The sequence below is a fragment of the Hyaena hyaena genome, unplaced genomic scaffold (assembly GCF_003009895.1).
Source record: "Hyaena hyaena isolate Hyena2069 unplaced genomic scaffold, ASM300989v1 scaffold_25, whole genome shotgun sequence".
In the NCBI taxonomy this organism is placed as follows: Eukaryota; Metazoa; Chordata; class Mammalia; order Carnivora; family Hyaenidae; genus Hyaena; species Hyaena hyaena.
This window is the reverse complement of record NW_024080657.1, coordinates 2589803-2609473: the sequence shown is the minus strand read 5'-3', so window position 1 is coordinate 2609473 and position 19671 is coordinate 2589803. Positions and strand designations below refer to the sequence as shown.

Sequence of the window (19671 nt, the reverse complement as noted above, 5' to 3'; positions counted from 1 at the left end):
AAGATGTGGTTTATCTATACCATGGAATACTCCATGGCAATGAGAAACAATGAAATCTGGCCATGTGTAGCAACATGGATGGACCTTGAGGGTGTTATGCTGAGCGAAATAAGTCAGGCAGAGAAGGACAAATATCATGTTTGCACGTACAGGAGGATTAGGAGGAACTTAACGGAGGACCATGGGGGAGAAGAAGGGGGGAAATAGTGGGGGAAAGGGAGAGAGGCAAACCATGCGAGACTCTTGAACGCTGACAAAAACTGAGGACTGATGGATGGGGGGGGAAGGGGGATGGGCACGGAGAGGGGCACTGTGGGGATGAGCACTGGGTGTTATATGGAAACCAACTTGACAATAAACTATTTGTAAAAAAAATAAAAAGAAAAATAAATAAAAAGAAACAAAGAGAAAAAAGAAAAAAAAAGAAATAAATAAAAAACATTAAAAAAAAATGAAATCTTGCCAACTGCAAAAATATAGATGAACCTTGAGAGCATAATGCTAAGTGAAATAAATCAGAGAACAACAACAAAAAAAAAACCTTACACAAATCACCATTCTCAAATACATAAAATCAAAAATTATATAAATCTCTTCATTTTAACAGAAATAAACTGAAATAGCTCTCAAGAATTCTGTGTGAATAACATAAAACATTACTCACTTGGTAAAATAGACTTAAATATGAGAAACACCTATTTCATTTTTTTTTTTTTTTATTTTAGAGAGAGTCGTGCGAATGGGGGGAGGGGCAGCGGGAGAAGGAGAGAGAGACTCTTAAGCAGGCTCCATGCTGAGCCACTCCCATGTGGCGGGATCCTGCGACCATGAGATCCTGACCTGAACTGAGATCAAGAGTCAGACGGTTAACCAACTGAGCCACCCAGGAACCCTGAGAAACAACTATTTTAAATGATATTCATTCAGATTAACATTATAGAAAACATTCAACTGCAGGGGCACCTGGGTGGCTCAGCTCGTTAAGCGTCTGACTCTTGATCTCAGCTCAGGTCATGATCTTATGGCTCGTGGGAATGAGCCCTGCATTGGGCTCTGTGCTGACAGCATGGAGCCTGCTTGGGATTCTCTCTCCCTCTCTCTCTGCCTCTCCCCGACCTTGCACTCTCTTTCTCTCAAAAAAAAAAAAAAAAAATTCATTCATTTTCATTAAATACTTAAGAAAATTCTGCCCATTTTTAAATTGGATTATTTGGGTGTTGACTTGAATCAGTTCTTTGTATTTTGGATACTTTATCAGATATGTCATTTGCAAATCATTTCTCCCATTCAATCAGTGGCTTTTTCGTTTTATTGACTGTTTTCTTCGCTGTGCAGAAGCTTTTTATCTTGATGTACTCCCAATAAAACAATACATTTCCAAATAATCTATGGTTCAAAAAAGAAGCCTTGAGGGAAATAAGAAAATATCTGAACTCGGGGTGCTTGGGTGGCTCAATCAGTTGAGCATCTGACTCTTCATTTGAGCTCAGGTCAAGGTCCCAGCATCATGGGATGGAGCCCTGCATTGGGCCCTGCACTGAGCGTGGAGCCTGCTGAAGATTCTTAGATTCTCTCTCTCTCTCTTCCCCTCCCCCCTGCTTGTGCTTTCTCTCTCAAATTAAAAAAAAGAAAAGAAAATACCTGAACTCAATAAAATTAAAATATATCAAAATCTGTAGAATGTAGATGAAGCAATGCTGAAAGGGAAATTCTGCAGCATTAAATACTTATGTTACAAGAAGAATGGTCTCAGGGCGTCTGGGTGGCTCAGTTTGTTTAATGTCTGACTTCGACTCACATCATGATCACGTGGTTCTTGAGTTCAAGCCCCGCGTTGGGCTTTGTGCTGACAGCTCAGAGCCTGGAGCCTGGTTGGGATTCTGTGTCTCCCTCTCTCTCTGCCCCTTCCCTGCTCAAGCTCTGTCTCTCTCTCTCAAGAATAAACATTAAAAAAAAGTTTTTTAATAAAAATAAAAGAATGGTCTCCTAATAATATGAACTTCCACCTTAAGAACCTAAAAAGAGAGCAAACTAACCTAGAGCAAGTAGAAGAAAATCATAAAGAGACATCAATGAGATTACGCAGATAGTCCTATGTCTATTAAAGAAACTGAATTCATGGTTAAAACATTCAGAAAAAGAAATCCCCGGGCTTAAAAAGTTTTGCTTGAATTCCGTCAAGAAAAAGATACCAATATCTGCGCGATCTTTTCCAGAAACAGAAGAGGGGACACTTTCCAGCTAATTTAACAAGGCCAGCTTCACCCTGAGACCAAGACCAGTTTTCTACAAGAAAACTACAGACCAACATCCCTCATGCATGCAGACATAAAACCCCACAAAACACTACCAAGTCAAATCCAGCAACATATAAAAAGAACAATATACATCGACAAGCAGCATCTATCGCCCCAAAACCAAGGTGAGTTCCATATTCAAAAAGCAATCATTATAATCTCCCACGTGAATAGTCCAAAGCAGCAACACCATAGGATCGTATCACCTGGTGCAGAAAAAGCATTTCATAAAATTCAAAATCCATTCATGACAGAAATGCTCACTAAAGCTAGGGACAGAAGGGAATTTCCTCAGCTGGCTAAAGGACTTCTACAAGACACTTCAAGCTAACATCATATACCTCACAGTGAAAGGCCATGTCCCCCCACCCACCACACCAAAAATAGGAAGCAGACAAGGACGCCCACTATCACCACTCCTATTCAGCACCGTACCGGAGGTCCCAGCCAGCAAAATAAGAAAAAGGAAAAGAAAGGCAAATAGATGGGAAAGGAAGAAATAAAACTGTCCCTATTCCCAGATGACATGCATGCATGGAAATTCCCAAGGTATCTACAAAAAACTAAAAATAAATAAAGTTAACAAGGTCCACACATAAAAATTAATTCCATTTATATACACGAACAATGAGCCATTGGAAAGTGAAATCAAGAGAGCAAAAACTTAGACACAGATCTAACAGAACACGTACAGGATGTATATGCCAAAACCCATAAAATTCTGATGAAAGAAATTAATGAAGGCTGAAGTCCATGGAAAGACCTACTATGTGCCTGGACTGGAGGATTCAGCACAGTACAAGACGTCACTTCTCCCCATCTACAGTTAATACTACAACTTGATTTAATACTATATTTGGGTTTATATTTAAAATGCTGTTGTTTTGAGGCGCCTGGGTGGGTCAGTCGGTTAAGTGTCCGACTTCAGCTCAGGTCATGATCTCACAGTTCATGGGTTCAAGCCCCGTGTGAGGCTCTGTGCTGACAGCCAGCTCAGAGCCTGGAGCCTGTTTCGGATTCTGTATCTCCCTCTGTCTCTGACCCTCCCCCGTTCACGCTGTCTCTCTCTCTCTCTCAGAAATAAATAAAACATTAAAAAAATTATTTTGAAAAAAATAAAATGCTGTTGTTTCATAGCCCATCTAATCTACAGATTTCATATACTTTCAATCAAAATCCCAACAGAACGTTTTTGTAGATATGAACAGCAAATCCTAATTTTTTTTTTAAGGCGTAGAGCCTAACTTGGGGCCTGAAACTCACAACTCTGAGATCAAGAGTCGGTCGGACACTCAACTGACTGAGCCACCCCGGCACCCCACAATCCTAACATTTATATGGAAAGGAAAAGGAACTAAAATAGCCAAAACAGTTTAAGTAAATACTGAAAGGAAAAGGTGATGCTAAAAAGGAATGAGAGCAAAGAGTGAACAGAAGAGTCGTCTGGGAACAATTTAAGGAACACCCTAAACACAGATAGTATCTAAAAGCCTCAGGCAGGGGCGCCTGGGTGGCTCAGTGGGTTACGAATCTGACTCAATTTCAGCTCAGGTCATGATCTCACAGTTCGTGAGATCGAGCCCTGCGTCTGGCTCTGCACCGACAGCGTGGAGCCTGCTTAGGATTCTCTCTCCCTCTCTCTCTGCCCCTCCCCAACTCGTGCTTGCTCACACACTCTCTCTCAGAAATAACACATAAACATTTTTTAAAATTCTTTACGAAAATTATAAATAGAATAAGGCCACAAGTCAACGGCGTCTCCATTACCTTGCACGTAATCTTCAGCGATGTAGCTGTGCTCGTGCAGGACCTCCTCCATGCGGCTGAGGGTGATGGCTGCCAGGTGTCCGGGGTACTTCAGCTGCAGGAGACGCTGCAGGTAGCCAGCTGCTTGGCTTCCCCCCAGATTGATGCGTTTGCAGTTTTTAGCATCTAACCTACAATCAAGGAATGGAAAAGAGCACGGAAATTGGTGGCAACATGGAAGAAAGAACGGGGAACCCTTCGTGGGGAGACCGGGGGAAGGTAACAATGCAGACGAACGAGGAAGAAACAGACCGGCCGGGGGAACAGAAAACATTAGAGACGAAGGGACTCCGGAGCTCCCTTGATTCCGCCTCTTACTCAATGCAGGAATTCCTAGTCCAACCCCGATACGTGACATCCAACTTCTGGCCAGAGTCTCAGAAGGAAACAAGATTCAATGGGAAGAATACGTACTCGGAAGCCAGACCCTCATGGGACTTGTGATGCACTTCTCAAACTGTGGTCCTTGTAGAACTAGCTGGGGAAAACGTTAACACATGCCAATTCCCAGGACTCACTAGCTCTGGGGTAGGCCTGGGAATATGCATTTTAACAAGCTCTCCAGGGAAGTCTCACATAGGCTAGAGTTTGAGAACCCTCCCCTAGGCATTCCACTTCTGCTGATGCATACACATTAAGTAACCATGCTCATACTGGCTTACTGTAATCTCCTAAAAGGACTAGGTCCCTTTCATATCTTGTGAAGGGGAAGAGAATCAGAATAACCTTCTTCTTAATGTGAGAAGGACATTAAGATATTAAGGACACTAGGGTCCTGCAGCAATTGAAACGTTCCTGCTATACCACGCTTCACCAGCAGATGCCGGCAGAGAACAGGACAGGCTCCAATGTGATCATTTCTTAACTTTCAGGTACAATACTTTTCTGCATATTCTGGTTACAAAAAATTTAAAAATTCCACATATAAGGAGTGTTTGGTAATGTGTCAAAGAAATACTTTTGTCTTCATAAATGTCTGTAGAAACTTCAAGAGAAATTACCACCATAGGTCTCAATAAACTCAACATTTATTTTGACTTAAACATTCAGATTCTTCTACAGTTCATGACGTGCCATTGCCTACATTATCTCATTCTATCCCTAAAAAATTAGTTTTTCCCAATTTTACATGTTACGGAGCTAAGTGAAGAGGGTAAATACTTCAGCCTCAGCAGGACCGCAAACCCAGGTATTGAACTCGAAAGCCAGGGCTCTGCTCCCTACTTACCCTCCGTATGCAATGAGAAACCTTCTCAGGAGAGCACAAGGCTGGCCCTGTCTCTTCTCAAACAACGAAAGCCCAACTAGAAAATGAAAGCTGGTCTAAAAATGTCAGAAACTGGGGCACCTGGGTGGCTTAGTCAGTTAAGGTCTGACTTTGGCTTAGGTCATGCTCTCACAGTTCATGGGTTCCAGCCCTGAATCATGCTCTGCGCTGATAGCATGGAGCCTACTCTGGCTTTGTCTCTCCCTCTCTGTCTGCCCCTCTCCCTGCCTCAAAATAAATAAATAAATACATTTTTTTAAATGACAAAAACTACCCTCACTTTTTATCCAACTTGAAGGTATTTAATAAGTATCTATATTTTGTGTCAGGTACTGTACCTGAAAAGAAAGCACTAAACAATCGTGATTAAAGAACTTTAAATTAAAAAAATAACATTTTTCTTTTTTTAATTTTATTTTAGAAAGAGTGCGTGAGTGGGGGAGAGGGGCAGAGGGAGAGAGAGAATCTTAAGCAGGCTCCACACACAGTGGAGGTCACGACTGACCTTAAAACCCAGAACCCCCTAAATAAATAACCCCTTAATAAAAAAGTGACTCCAGAACAAAAAGACCGTTTAAATTATTCAAATTTCTTCAAAATGTTTTTTACGAGCACCTGCTACTGGCAGATACTATGTTAGCTATCTCGCCATACTGAAAATGGTAAAATTCTAGAATCATGGATTTGGACCTCAAAGACAACAACTCACTCCAGGTCACAAAGGATGGAATGTGAGGTCACATACCTGAAGTAGGTCAGAGCGGAGCCCAGAGGCCAGTTCGCAGTCTAATACTTGGTGGGCACCCAATAAATGTTTCCTGGATGCTTCTCAAATGCCCAAAGTACTACTCACCTCCCCTCTAAGATGGGTAAAATATGTGTACACTGGTATCCGGATGAAATGATGAGCCCGCTGGAAGTCAAGTTCTTTGGCTTATTGTGATAGAAGCTGAAGAGGCTGTCTATTCCATAGGCAACCTTAGGAATCCCATAGCACTCAAAAAGAAGCTCGGACATCATCTGTCGAGAATACAGCGGGTTGCACACAGCTTCCGTCAAAACTATAGGATGATCAACACAGCCCTACTTTGAAAGAAAAAGGAGAACAGACCAGTAATGAAAGACTATTCTTTCTAAAGAATAAAAGAAACCAAAGTCCTACAGTAAAGACTGAATTTGCTTTTGGTCTTCAATCAAACACCTGGCCAGAAGCAACTGTGAAACACTCATCTTGTCCCTACTGGAAGCTGTCTCGGAAAAATGTGAAAGTAGGGTCAATCGAGGGTTATTAAGTCAAGCCCCAAGCAAACTGTCAGCAAATCATGTGGGCTCTACCTTCAAAATACCTCCAGAATCAAACTGCTTCTTGCGACAGCTCCCTACTCTGGCCTTGACCTCAGTCACTATCATCACTCACTTGGGTGACTGCAACAGCCTCCTAACTGGTCTCCTGGTTCTACCTTTTGACCCATGCCAGTCCATTCTTCATACAGCAGCGACCCTGATCCTACTGGAACATAAGTCATGTCCCTCCTCCGCTCAACAACCTGCAATGGCTCCTCATTACACTCCGAGTAAAAGCCTGTAAGGTGTGTGATTTGCCCCCTCCTCACTTCTGACTTCCTCTCTACTTACTACTCTCCTTTCACTCTGGCTGCTCTCACTTAGAATGAGGGCACACTTCTGCCTCAGGGCCTTTTCACTGGCTGTTCCCTCTGCTGGAATACTATTCCCTCAGATATTCACACGGCTTGCTCTCAATCACCTCCTTCAGTCCTTGCTGGAACATCCCCTTCTCCCCGAGTCCTATCCTGACCACCTCTTCTCCCCCTACCATGCCACAAAATCTACTACTTAATTCTACTCTTTGTTTTTTTCATACTAGAATATCTTTCCATTCTAGCTCCATAGCACAGGAAATTCTGTGTTACATTCATGGATGTATTCCAAACGCCTAGAAAAGTGCCTGACACAGAGGAGGTGCTCAGTGAATGAATAAACAAACAGCACCGATGCCCGAAGGTATGCTGCAAGAGAAACCGTCCGTTGTTTAGTTCACTGCTCTATCCCCAGAGCCCAGGACAGAGCTTAAACACGTTGGGCGCTTAAGATTTGCTCGACTTAACTAAATGAATGGCTAAACGACAATGCGAGCTAGAGCCACCTAGTGACTGCGACCTCTCAGATCTCAGACAGCGAAGTGCGCGGACACAAGACCTCACCCCTCCGCTCAAGTCCAACCCACGTCCCCTTCGCCTCACCTGTGACGAGACACCCAGGTGCTGGAAGCTGTAGTCAAGCAGCAGCTCCTGCAGCTCCAGGTTGACCGGCACGTTGCGGTCGAAGGGCGAGCGCAGCATCCAGCGCAGCGGCTCCAGGCTGCCCAGCGCGTTGCCCACCTGCGGGCCCGCCCCGCCCCGAGCGCCGCCCCGCCCGCGGGCGCACACAGCGCGGAACTGCAGGCGCGGCTCGGGGCCCGGGTCCGGCCCGGGGCATGCCCAGCCGGCGCGGGCCTGGAACGACCCGTTATCCAGCACCAGTGGCACTGGCAGTGGCCCGTGTGCCTCCGGGCCGGCCTCCAGCACTGGGTCCGGCGCGGCGCGGGCATCGCGGAACGGGAACACATTCCCCACCGGCCCGGCGGCGCTGGCCGCCGCCATCTTGGAGCGCGAACGCTGAGCCCGCCCCTTGCCGCAACGTCCGCCCAAACGGCGCGAAGCCCCGCCCCTACAGTAATGCCCGCCCAGACGACACGAGACTCCGCCCCGTGCGTGAAGAGGGCCCCGCAAGCCTCCTCCCCTCTCTAAACCGGACCAGTCTTTTCGCCTGACCCGCCCCTAGCGACTCCGGCCGTCTTTGGGATCGCTAGGCCCCGCCCATCCTGGCCCCGAACTCCCGCTTTTGCTTAACCTCGCCCCCATCATCCGATCTAGCCACGCCCCTTCGCTCCAGCCGGGTCGCGGGACAGTAAGCCCCGCCCGAAGGCCTAACGCCACCAGGCCACGCCCCTTCCAGGCCTCCAGAACCTAAACTACTGCAGGCCCCGCCTTTTCTCTTAGCCACACCCTATTTTTCGGGTAACTCACCTTCAACAGCCCTTGGCTCCGCCTCTACAGGATTATGACACCCTTGGTCTCAATGTCAGGGCAACTCAAACTCTAGAGCATTGACAGTTCAATTTCTTGACCAGAGAGTTTGCTATGTAGCACTTTCAGGTTGTGAAAATTCATCAAACTGTCCACTTAGGATTTGTGCATTTTCCTGTGTGTAGTCTTTTATAATACAATGTAAAGTGTTTTAATTGGTTTATTATTATTAAATAATTGTTTATTTATTAACTCCCACAGACCTCTCGCTGAGACCTCAAAGACTGAGAAGAGAACTAATTGGTTCTCAATAAGTACATTCTGTCTTCCTTTTAGTGGTATAACTCTCTCAAAAGTTCATCTAGGACAATTTTATTACTAAATTCTGGCCAGTGGGGGGGGGGGTGGGAGTGGAGGTAATGTGACACCTCCCTTCAGTTTAGCTCTAAAAGGATTGGGCAGGCTCTCCCCTGCCCCACTTCTCCCAACTAGAGGGATAAAAAGGTTTAGAGCAGATCCCTTGACTCTAGGCTTCCAATTTTGGAATGGGCAACTTTGAGAGAAAAAAACAAGTTAATTATAAAAGATGGGAACGTTTTGGGGCGCCTGGGTGGCTTGTTGGTTGAGCGTCCAAATTCGACTCAGGTATGATTTCATGGTTTGTGAACTTGAGCCCCGCATGCAGCTCACTGCTGTCAGTGCAGAGCCCACTAAGGATCCTCGGTCCTCCCTCTCTCTGCCTCTCTCCTCATTCTCTCTCTCTCAAAAATAAACATTTTAAAAAGCTTTATAAGATGGTAACATTTTTAGCAAGAGATGAAACCTTAAACTTTTCTCAAAATCTCTGAACTCTTCTAGGCCAGATTGAGAACCTGCCTAGAGGCAAAATCAGATTAAGGGTGTTGCCTTCCAAAGCAAACCCATTATCTCAGCCATCTGAAAGTATCTAGTCCGTCAGTCAACTGAAAAAGCAGGGATAAGCAGACCACAGAGAACAGTAAATATAGTGACTGTTGAAGTTCAAGAACTATCTTTACATATACTAACATAGGAAAAGCTTCAAGATTTATTTTTAAAAGAAATAAGTGAAAGCAGTATGGTGTATAGTGAACCCCCTTTAAGAAAGGGTGGGGACAAATATATATGATTTTGCTTGTATTTTCATACAGATAGACAAGAAACTAGTATAAGAGTATACTTGTAAAGACAGGAGCCAAGATGGGAAGGTCAGGTGTGGGAAAAATTTTCACTGTATACCTTAAAACATTTTTAGCCACATGAATGTATTACTTTGTCGGGCGGGGGAGGGGGGGAAGCATTGTGTATAACTAAGGTAGACTGGATTCTTGTTTCTGGTTCTTCACCCTATATATAGTAAGATTATAATAAGATTATAATCCATACTATCTGCCATGCAACTTTGTAGGACCTCTCACTATAAACCTTGATACTGGGGTTGGCCATGTGGCTTGATTTTAGTCAATGTTAACTAAATATGATCTGAGCAGAGGCTTTAAATGTTTTGTGGTTTAGACTGCCCGCTTGTACTCCTGCTGTTAGTCATAAGAAGAATGTGCCCAGAGCCTTAAAAGGATGGGAAATACATGGAGTAGACCCAAACCCAAACTGCGGCCTTGAGCCAAGTCCAAGCTGACCTGTAATCTACAGTTGGGCTGCCCGGTGGGTCCACGAGCAACAATAACAAATTGTTCTTCTCCTCCACTGAAATTCTGGGTTGCCACGCAGCATTACTGCAGGAGAAAATGCACAAATACACTAGACGAACGCTACCCAATAGTACTTTCTGCCATGATGGAAATGTTCCACAGTCTGCAATGTCTCATGCATGAGCCACATGTGAATTGTGCAACTGAGGAGCGATTTTTTATTTAATTTCATTTTAATTTACATTTACATTTAAATGGCCCTAGTTAGCTAGTGGCCACTGTGTTGTACAACATAGTACCAGACAAAATCTATGGTGGTAATTATTTGCTTGCAGAAATGAGTAGAAGAAAATAGATCAGAAGCCTACTGTATTCGTTTCCTAGGGTCAGCATAATAGAGTGCCACTAGGAATGGCTGAAGACAAAAGAAATTTATTCTCTCGAGTTCTGGATGCTAGAAGTCCCAAATAAGGTGTTGACAGAGCCACATTCTTTCTGAAGGCTTTAAGGAAGAATTGGTTCCATACCTTTTTATCTTGTATTTTGGTGTTGCTTGCAGTCCGTGGCTTGTGCACACATCACTCCACTCACTCTCTGCCTCCATGGAGAGGAATTCTCCCTGTGTGCATATCTCTTTGCCTCTTCTTATAAGGACACCAATCATCTTGGATAAAGAGCCCATCCTACTTCGGTGTGACCTTATTTTAACTAATTACATCCCTACACCTTGTTTCTTTCTTTTTTAAAAAAAAATGTTTTATTTATTTCTGAGAGAGAGAGAGCATGAGCAGGGGAGGGTCATAGAGAGAGGGAGACACAGAATCCAAAGCAGGCTCCAGACTCTGAGCCAGCCATCAGCACAGAGCCCGACGTGGGGCTCAAACCCATGAACCATGAGATCATGACCTGAGCCGAAGTCCGATGTTTAACCGACTAAGCCACCCAGGCGCCCCCCTACACCGTTTCCATCCCAGCCATGCCACCCACACTGCTACTAGCAGTGTTAAGCTCCTCCCCTCCCCACCCCTTTCTAGAGCTTGACCCTCAACACTGCTGGACCATCCTGAGGGGTGTTTCTGGCTAGAGGTCTCTCCTGCTTGGCCCCTCCTGGACCCCACAACTGGCAGAGATGATACCCACAGCATCACTGTGGGATCAGTCGTTGCCAGGCTCTTGAACGGACTCACTCCAAACCTCTAGGAAATAGAGCTCCTCTCCCAAGCCCTACCTCACACTTAGGACTGAGATTAGCATGAGGCAACTGAGGCATTTGCTCAGAGAGCAAAATTTAAGAAGGTGCAAAAAAAATTCAATAAGATGTTTGATGCACTATTTTATTTATTTGTTTAATATTTAGTTAGAGAGCATGCATGTGTGAGCTGGTGAGGGACAAGAGAGAGAGGAAGAGAGAGAATCCTAAGCAGGCTCCATGCTGTCAGTACAAAGCCCTCATAGGGCTCTCTCTCACAAAGCATGAGATCATGACCTGAGCCGAAATCAAGAGTTGGAGGCTTAACCGACTGACCCACCCCCAGGCACCCCTTGATGCACTATTTTAAAGATCAAAATTCAGGGGCGCCTGGCTGGCTCAGTTAGTAGAGCATGTGACCCCTCGATCTCAGGGTCTTGAGTTCAAGCCTCACATTGGGCATGGAGCCAACCTAAAAAATAATAAATATATAAGTAAATAAATATCAAGATTCAAAGTGCACTATAATGTTCAAACTAACACGAACAAAACAATAAAATGTGAAATCAAGACAGGATCTGGATTGCTGATATTCTTCTTTTGCTTTGGACTCGGCATGGCTGAGCAGAGATAGCACTACTGGTCCCAGGCTATCTGATGTCACCGTTACTGATCTGGAGGCTTCAGTAATGGTCTGCAACTTGGAAATACATTTATTAGAAAGGCAGATTGCTACATGGATGGATGGATAGATATAGGGTAGATAATCCAACACTGTAAAAATGTTCATTGTTCAGTCTAGGTGGTGGGCATATGGGCTGTCAGTGTAGAAGTCTTTCACCTTTTCTGTAAGCTTGCAAGTGTTCATAATGTTGAAGAGGAAAAAATAAATAAAAGCAGCGGGAAGGACACCCACGGTTGGCTCTCTGGGGTCAAACCAGCTCCACCTCCGGAATCCCTGGACGTTGAGGCCTGAGTTTCCCATCACACCTTCACTGGCAGCAGCATTAAGCCCTCTAGCTGATTGGCCCCCTCCTGACTGCAGCCTCTCTCTGGCCCTTGACCTTGAGATCTCTCATTCCCACCAACAGAGAGTCAAGGATCCTCTCAACTACCTGACTGGTCCCTATGAGCCTGTTTGGCTCCCTCCCTCCATCCAAAGTCCCTAAAGCGGGAACAGGTCCTTCTTCGAGAGCCTGCAGCTTGTGCTCTCACCGCTGGGGGGCGAGGCAGGACAGTCTCGGGACTGGGCAGCAGTGACTCCTCGGTTCCTCCGGGGAACATGCGTCTTGGTTCCAGGCGGGGGTCCCAAGGCATTGAGCCATAACATCATAGCAAGGCTGCTGCCGGAAGGGACCGCTCATCTGGATCCGCACTAAGAACTGATGGGCACTGATGGGCACCCTGGGGCCCAGAGGTGGATCCTCCCTCTCTTCCTCAGTTCAACCCCCCGATGAATCTGATTGGGCCAATTCGCTCCCTCGGACTAGGACAGCGACCTCACTGCGGACCCAAAGCAAGACAGGCATGCTTCCTTTCAACTTCTACCCATGCACTTTGGTGTTGACGGCATTGGTTCGGAGATGGTCTCACCTACTCAGTCTCCCTATCTCTTCCAGCAGCCTGAATGCAAGTCTGGAATAGATGTCCTGCCTACGAGAGTGCAGGGTTTCCCCTGGGGTGCCTAGAAGGCTGGCTCCCAACCCCTGTCACCCTCAGGACTAGCTGCGGAGTCGGGGGGGGGGGGGGGGGGGGGGCGGTGATAACCAGGCTCCAGCAAGCTGAGCACAAAGCACAAAGCAGGACAAAGGGAAGTGGATCTAGGCAAGTCCGCAGATGTGGCAGCCACTGTCCTGCCTGCTCTCATTTGTCCTTCTAAAGACAGAAAGGATGGAGCTGATGCAGCTCCCACCTTCTCTTCCACTGCAACAGTCTGGGCGTTTTCTGAAGACTACAGACCTCGCTGCAACTCAGAGCGCATCCCAGGGTCTGTGGACCCACTGAGATGTGGTGGGCAGGGAAGAGGGGTGAGTAGTCAGCTTCCAGGACTGAGAGACATGTGAGAGCTTAGGAAACTGAGGACCTTCTGCTCTGTTCTGGACCCTGAACGCACGTCAATAGTGACAAAGGGGAATTTGGAGGCAGCGGATATCTCAAATAACCCATTTAAATAGAACCCTGGGTAGCAGAGGGGAGATCTTATCCTTGTTCTGCTCCATAGCTGCAGAACCAGGATGGTGAGAGGTCACCTCTACTGCAGGCACACCCACTCGATGCTCTGCGCACGCACACACACACAGACACACACACAGACACACACACGCACACAGGCACACATATTCATCAAGGCTCTCACAAGACACAGATGCAGCCTTCCGCCCACCCCAGACGCAGATCTTTACATCTCCTACACATGCGCGCACCGGCACCCACAGCCGTCGCGGAGGGCAGGGAGGATGGACATTGTTCTTAGGCATTCTCCCAGTGCTTTCTTGTGCACAAGAGAAATCATTCCAAACTAGTCCTTTGCCTTGATGGCAGAGATGGAAAAACCTCTCCAAGTGAGGCTACTCTCCAAGTGAGAGAGGACCCCAGGAATAGCCCGGCCTTCCTGCATTCCTGGGTCCCATATGCTAATTCTGACCGTGACTCGGCCACCAAACCTGGGACTGGCGCTCTGCAGTTGGATCTGCACACACACACAAAAGGACTGGATCCTCTAGGTAATTGGGGAAAAAAAATCCAACAGGCTGCTCAAGAACACTGGGACCCGAATAGCTCAGGGTCTGTTGATTCTAAGCAGCCAGATCTCTTCACTGTGGCTGCATAAACCTCAGCTTGGACTTGAGGGGGGTTTCCTGGGTGAGAGATGCCTGGGGGGCCAGGCTGGCCCCTGGCCCTGGGAGCCCTGGGAAATACATAACCTGCGACTGATTTCCTTTATAGTATCTTCACAGCCCACAATCAAGTGTGGATTTCTGCATGCCTTTGTTCATTGTCTTTTTCCTCCCCACCCCCCTTTCTTTCAGGATTGGAGTTTGAGAGTCTCTGGAATGCTCTCAGCTGGATCCAACACCCAGAAGGGAGTCAAAGCAAATCTCATTCTGGTGGCTGCAGGGCCCAGGCCACACTGAGACTGCTGCAAGCTCCACAGGCTCCTTCCCCTGCCTCTCCCCAAACACCTGGAGAGCCTCCTCTTAATGCAGACCATGCTCCTCACTTCCCTGGGGCTCTCCCACGACCCTTTAACTACAGATGCTCCTCCACCCACACCTGCTTCAGCCGGTCTGACCAGAATCAGTTCCCCCACGTTCCAATGCTTTGGGATCCCCGCGTGCAAAAATGCAGAACTGACCAGAAGCAAAAATGCAGAACTGACCAGAAGCACGCCCACGCACCTTTGTTTCTTCTTTATTTACGGATATAATTATGTACCGCACTCTAAATTAGAGATAGATTTTTTTTCTGATATACATTTCATCTTATTCACCACGAGCACACCACACGCACAGTAGAACAGTTCCACGACCTGATAAATTGCACAAGATGAGTTTGGATTCCTGAAAACCGGCAGGCAGGCGGGCCCTGCCTCGGCTTCTGGCCTCCCTGCTGCGCCAAAGGAAATCGCCCACCCAAAACGGATTTCCCCGGCCAGGCTTTCCCTCTGCAGGGTTGAAATGTCTCTGGAATGGGAAGCGCTCTTTCTGGAAATGGCTGGACGCTGCAGATTCCAAGCACTGGATGGCTGTGAAATGTCCCCCCAAGGTCAAGTTTCTGCGCCTGCGAGCTGAGCCCCCTCTCCCTCCCTTCCCACCCGCCTCGGTGACAGGGACCAAAGAGTTAGGGTCCCTCCGGGAAGGACAGAAAGCCCTGCCCACAAATTCGCCCCTGCCTCCCCAGAAACCAGGGTGTTGTGGAAAAGAATGGACAACAGAAACGCAGACGCGATGGATTGTGGATTCCTATCCCCTCCCGCCCCACCCCCCATCCCCAATAATCAGAAACTAGAAACCAGAGATGTTTAAAGCTTGGCTTCCCAAGCGTGGCGGCAGGGCGGTGGGGGTGGGTGGGGAGGGTGGGGAGGGTGGGAAGGGCGCGGGGGCACGGGAGCCCTCGCGCCCTAGTCCTCCGCGTTGGTTCGGTAGGCCTCGATGAGGCCCTCGAGCGAGTGCACGAAGCCGGACACACTGCAGATGCCACCGATGACGAAGATGGCGACATCGAAGAAGACTTGGTGCCACAGCAGCTTGCGCCAGAGCAGGCGCAGGTGGAAGAGGCTGGGCAGCAGGAAGCAGAGGCCGGCGCCCGTGAGACTGCCGGTGAGGCCCATGAGCAGCGCGAAGTGCGGCACGTAGATGGCCATGAGCAGCGTGAAGACGACCAGGGCGCAGCGCAGCGTCAGCCCCCACGATTTGAGGCGCCCGTCACCGCCGTAGCAGGCCGGGAAGAAGGCGCGGCTGCCTTCCTGGAAGAGCGACTTCTCCAGCACCTCGACCGCAGCGAAGAAGGGCAGCGGATAGGACAGCAGCGCCTTGGCCACCAGGAAGATGTTGACCACGGCACGGATGGAGCCAGGCAGGTTATCCGTGATGACCTCCTTGGTCTCGTCGGCCCAGGTGAGGTAGGCGACCAGCGCGAACAGGCCCTTGAGCACGCAGGCGGCGATGTGAGTCCAGTTCATCATACAGTGGAACTCGCTGGGCTGCTGCATGTTGCCCTCCAGCGAAGGCAGGAAGATCTGGGACGTGTAGCTGAACACGATGATGCCAATGGAGATGGGAAACTTCTTGACATCGATATAGAACTTGACCTTCTCCCAGGCCCAGTCGCGCGCCCGTGACAGGCAGTAGGCGATGACCAGGATGTTGATGACGAAGTGGGCCAAAGTGCACAGCAGGCTGAACTTGGACACCGCCTTGAGGTTCTTAAGGAAGGCGCAGGGGAGCAGCACGGCGGTGGCGATAATGGACCAGGACTTCTGCGACACGGGCAGCCCCGGGAAGCTGTTGTACATGAGGTTGCCGCTGACCACCACGTACAGGATGCAAGTCATCACCAGCTCGATGATCTGCGCCACGTTCACCACGCGGCCGCCCAGCGTGGGGAAGCGCGGCGCGCAGCACGCGTTGGCGATGGCCACGTACGAGTCCCGCACTCGCACCACCTCGCCGTCCTCGTTCTCCTCGTACAGGCAGGCGATGAGGATCTTGCCGGTGTAGCAGCACACCACGGCGGCGAAGATGATGAGGAACAACCCCAGGTAGCCGCCGTGCAGGATGGCGTAGGGCAGGCCCAGCACGAACATGCCCTGCGGAGCGAAAAGGCAACCGGACGTCGGCGCTCAGCGGAGGCCGCCGAGCCGGAGGGGACCGAGAGGCGTGGCTTAAAACCGGAGCCGCGAGGGGGCGCTAAGCGGAGTGAGACAGGGGCCTAAACCCCCGGGACGCGAGGTGAACAGTCGGCTGGAACCCGGGGTGTGCCACGGCCTAATGGGAGAAGCCGGGCGTCGAGTCAGATGGAGAGGGAGGTGTTCAAGGACGGAACTGGGAGGGAAAGGTGCGCTAAGGCCTGGGAGGTGGGGAGGAGGCTGAGCGTGGGGTCAAGTCACAAGACAGGAGAGGTATATGGAGATATTTTGAGAGTAGATAAGAAGGGGCTTGGAAGGGTCAGGGCCAGAAAAGGGCACTGAGAAAGGTTGAGGGCTGGGCCTGAACCGCTAGGAAGAGGGGGTGAGGGATTTAAGGTGCGGCTAGAATGGGGTGCAGGGCCTGAGGCCGATGGGAGAAGGGAACGGGGTAGCAGCAGTGCGAGGGAAAAGAGCCAGGGTTCCGCGGAAGAGAGGATCCGTGTGAGCGAAGCAGAGGAAAGCCAGAACCGAGGGACTGCGAGAGTGCCTGCGAAGGCTTTGGGGGGCGAGGCCGGAGGTTAAGGGGGGGGGGAGAGAAGCGCGAGCCCTGACTGAGAGGCTAAATCAAGCAGGAATCAAGCTGTGGACTCAGGAGGGCGGACTGCGGGAGGAGGGTTTAGAATCCACAAAGAGAACACACGCTAACGAAATCCTGGGTTCCCTAGGCCTTCAGGCCTCCAGGCTCCCACCGGGGCCTCCCTCCGGGCCTACGGAACGGGGCCTTCAATGACGCCCCTGGAGAAGGCGCGGGTGGCAGGGAGGCGGTCGCCATCCCCTGCCCCTGGTTCCGCACGGCCGTCTCGCAGGGCCCGGGAGCGGGAGGCGCCTCGGGTCCGACCACTTAGTGCGCTGGGCCCTGCGCAGCCCGGGTCCCCGAGCCAACCCGCCGCGGCCCTCCCGCTCCCGGGAGACCCCACGCTGTGCGTCCCAACGACGGTGCGCTCCGGGTACGCGACGGGGGACCGAGCCGCAGGGCCCGGGGGCACCTAGGGCCGAGGCCTCCTCGGCTCCGCGAGCCCCGGCCTGCCCGCCTCCGCCAGCTCCGGGGGTCGTTGTGCGGATTCCAAACCCGGTCCCGGCGGGGTCCGGCGCCGCCTGGCGGGGAGTGGGGCGCTGCGAGTAAGGTGAAGGGGTGGCAGGCCTGGCGACTCGAGGCTGTTCATAGTGTCCAGAGGAGCTTCTCCATGGTCACAGGCGGAGAAGCTGGGCGCCTCTTTGCGGTGTAGCCGGGATTTCGGGCGAAAGGGGTGAGTCTGCGCAGGAAGCACTGAGGTACCACGGGCCATTCGTGCTTGTGTGGGGACATAATATGTGTGCTTATGTTTGTTTACACCTGTGTGTCCCCAGTAGGAATGCACCCGAGAGAGTGAGCGGGATCCTTTTTGCATGAGTCTGCGCTTGTGTGCCTGTGCGTGTTAAATAGGTTCGTGCGTGTGCTTGGTATGTACAGGTATGTGCTTGTGTGGAGGCGTATGAAGGTGCGTCTGAGGATAACCCATGGTCTATATATAGATGCATGTCGTGCGCACCTGTGCGGGGCGTTTGTTCGTGCGGGAGGGGGGATGTGAGCCCGTGTGCCTATGCCTGTGTCAGAGGAGGAGGCTCCCAGCTCAGCAATTTCTCTTCTCTTTTCCTTCCCAACATGCAGCCGTGAATCCATTCCGGAGTCCCAGGCGACACCGGTCCCTCCAATCCTGATTTTCCTTCTCCCTCACTACTCCCAGATCCCCTCCTCCAGTTTCCCTCCCGTTTGCGGGGTCTCAGGGCAAGTGCCTCGGACCAAACGTCAGCCTTTCGGTCCAGCGTCTGGGGCCGCTGGAGGGAGCGCGGATTTGGGCGGGAGACGAGGCTGGCAGGGCTGCGGGTCCCCCCCCAACCCCCCTCCGGGCTGGGAGGGATGGGGAAAGGCAAGATCCTGAGGAGGAGAGGGGGGTCTCTGGCCGAGATCGCCCGGGGACTCCTCTAGGGCTACGCCCAGGTGCTCAGAGCTGGCGGAGGTGGAGGGTGGGGGCAGGCAAAGCAGGGAATCCCGCGCTCACCTGGATGGCGTTGGTCACGTTCCAGCCCGCCTCCCACGCCGTGATCTTGGGTTTGTCGTGGCCCCCGAACTCGCCACCAGCCCCCAGAGCCTGGTCCTTGGAGCCCGAGGGAGGCAGGGGCGCGCCTCCGCCGCGCTGGTAATGGATGTCTCCCTCGACGGGCGGCTCGGCGCCCTCGTCCCCGCAGGGCTCGCCCTCGGTTTTCAGGATGTCCATCTGCAGGCCCTGACGATGCTCAAAGTCGAGGTCGTCGCAGTGAGCAAATCCCACCGCCTCCTCGTCGGTGGCCGCCTGAAAACCCATCCTGGCGAACATGCCGCTCACCTTGGCCTGGGACTTGTTGGACACTGTTGTGGCCACGTTGGATAGCTTGCTGCGTAAAAGGGTGGCCATGGCGGCGGCGGGGTCCGTGGAAAGGACAGAAGGGACTGGGGACGCGGGGGACGCGTGGCAAGGCGGCGAGTGCGAGGGGGGCGCGAGGCCGCTATCTCCGCTCGCTTTCCCCGCGGCGCCCCAGAGCGCTCTGGCTCATGACCTCCTCGGCTGGCGCTGGAGGCTCGCTCAAAGCCCACCCTGCGGGCGGGCGGCGGGGCTGGCGGAGCGGCGGCGGCGAGTGCACTGCGGAGCTGCCGCGGGGCGCGCGCTGGGCTGCGGAGGGCGGCGGCGGCGGCGGCGTCAGAGCCGCTACGCGAGGCTGGCGCGGCGCCCCCACCCGTGCGCAGCCCAGTGCGCTCCCGCCCCCTCGGAATCGGGCGGGGGGCGGGCGTTGGGGAAGGGGAAACACCCGGAGGCCGGGGGTGCGTGGGGAGGAGGGCAGCGAGAAGAAACAGGGTCGCGAAGGGACTCGGGAGAACTGAGATGGGGGCCGGAGAAGGGCGCCCGCGGGAGGGCACCGAGACAGAGCGCACCAGGG

General features: G+C 50.9%; 2 protein-coding genes across 2 annotated transcripts in view; both read right to left on the bottom strand.

Moving 5' to 3' along the window:
- ACTR5 (actin related protein 5) overlaps positions 1-8526 on the bottom strand; it is a 28332-nt gene extending 19806 nt beyond the window's left edge. The window contains exons 1-3 of the mRNA XM_039227184.1: positions 7632-8526; positions 6224-6453; positions 4065-4234 (exon numbers count right to left, since the gene is read on the bottom strand). Of these exons, the coding sequence (XP_039083115.1) occupies positions 4065-4234; positions 6224-6453; positions 7632-8030 (799 nt within the window). The 5' untranslated portion in view covers positions 8031-8526. The remainder of the gene's footprint in view (positions 1-4064; positions 4235-6223; positions 6454-7631) is intronic.
- A 6064-nt stretch (positions 8527-14590) lies between these two features.
- SLC32A1 (solute carrier family 32 member 1) lies at positions 14591-19291 on the bottom strand. Its single transcript, XM_039227158.1, has 2 exons — positions 18759-19291; positions 14591-16620 (listed from the first exon to the last, which is right to left on the bottom strand). The coding sequence occupies exons 1-2, from the start codon at positions 19149-19151 to the stop codon at positions 15433-15435; spliced, it is 1581 nt and encodes a 526-aa protein (XP_039083089.1). The 5' UTR covers positions 19152-19291; the 3' UTR covers positions 14591-15432.
- Positions 19292-19671: the final 380 nt, after the last annotated feature.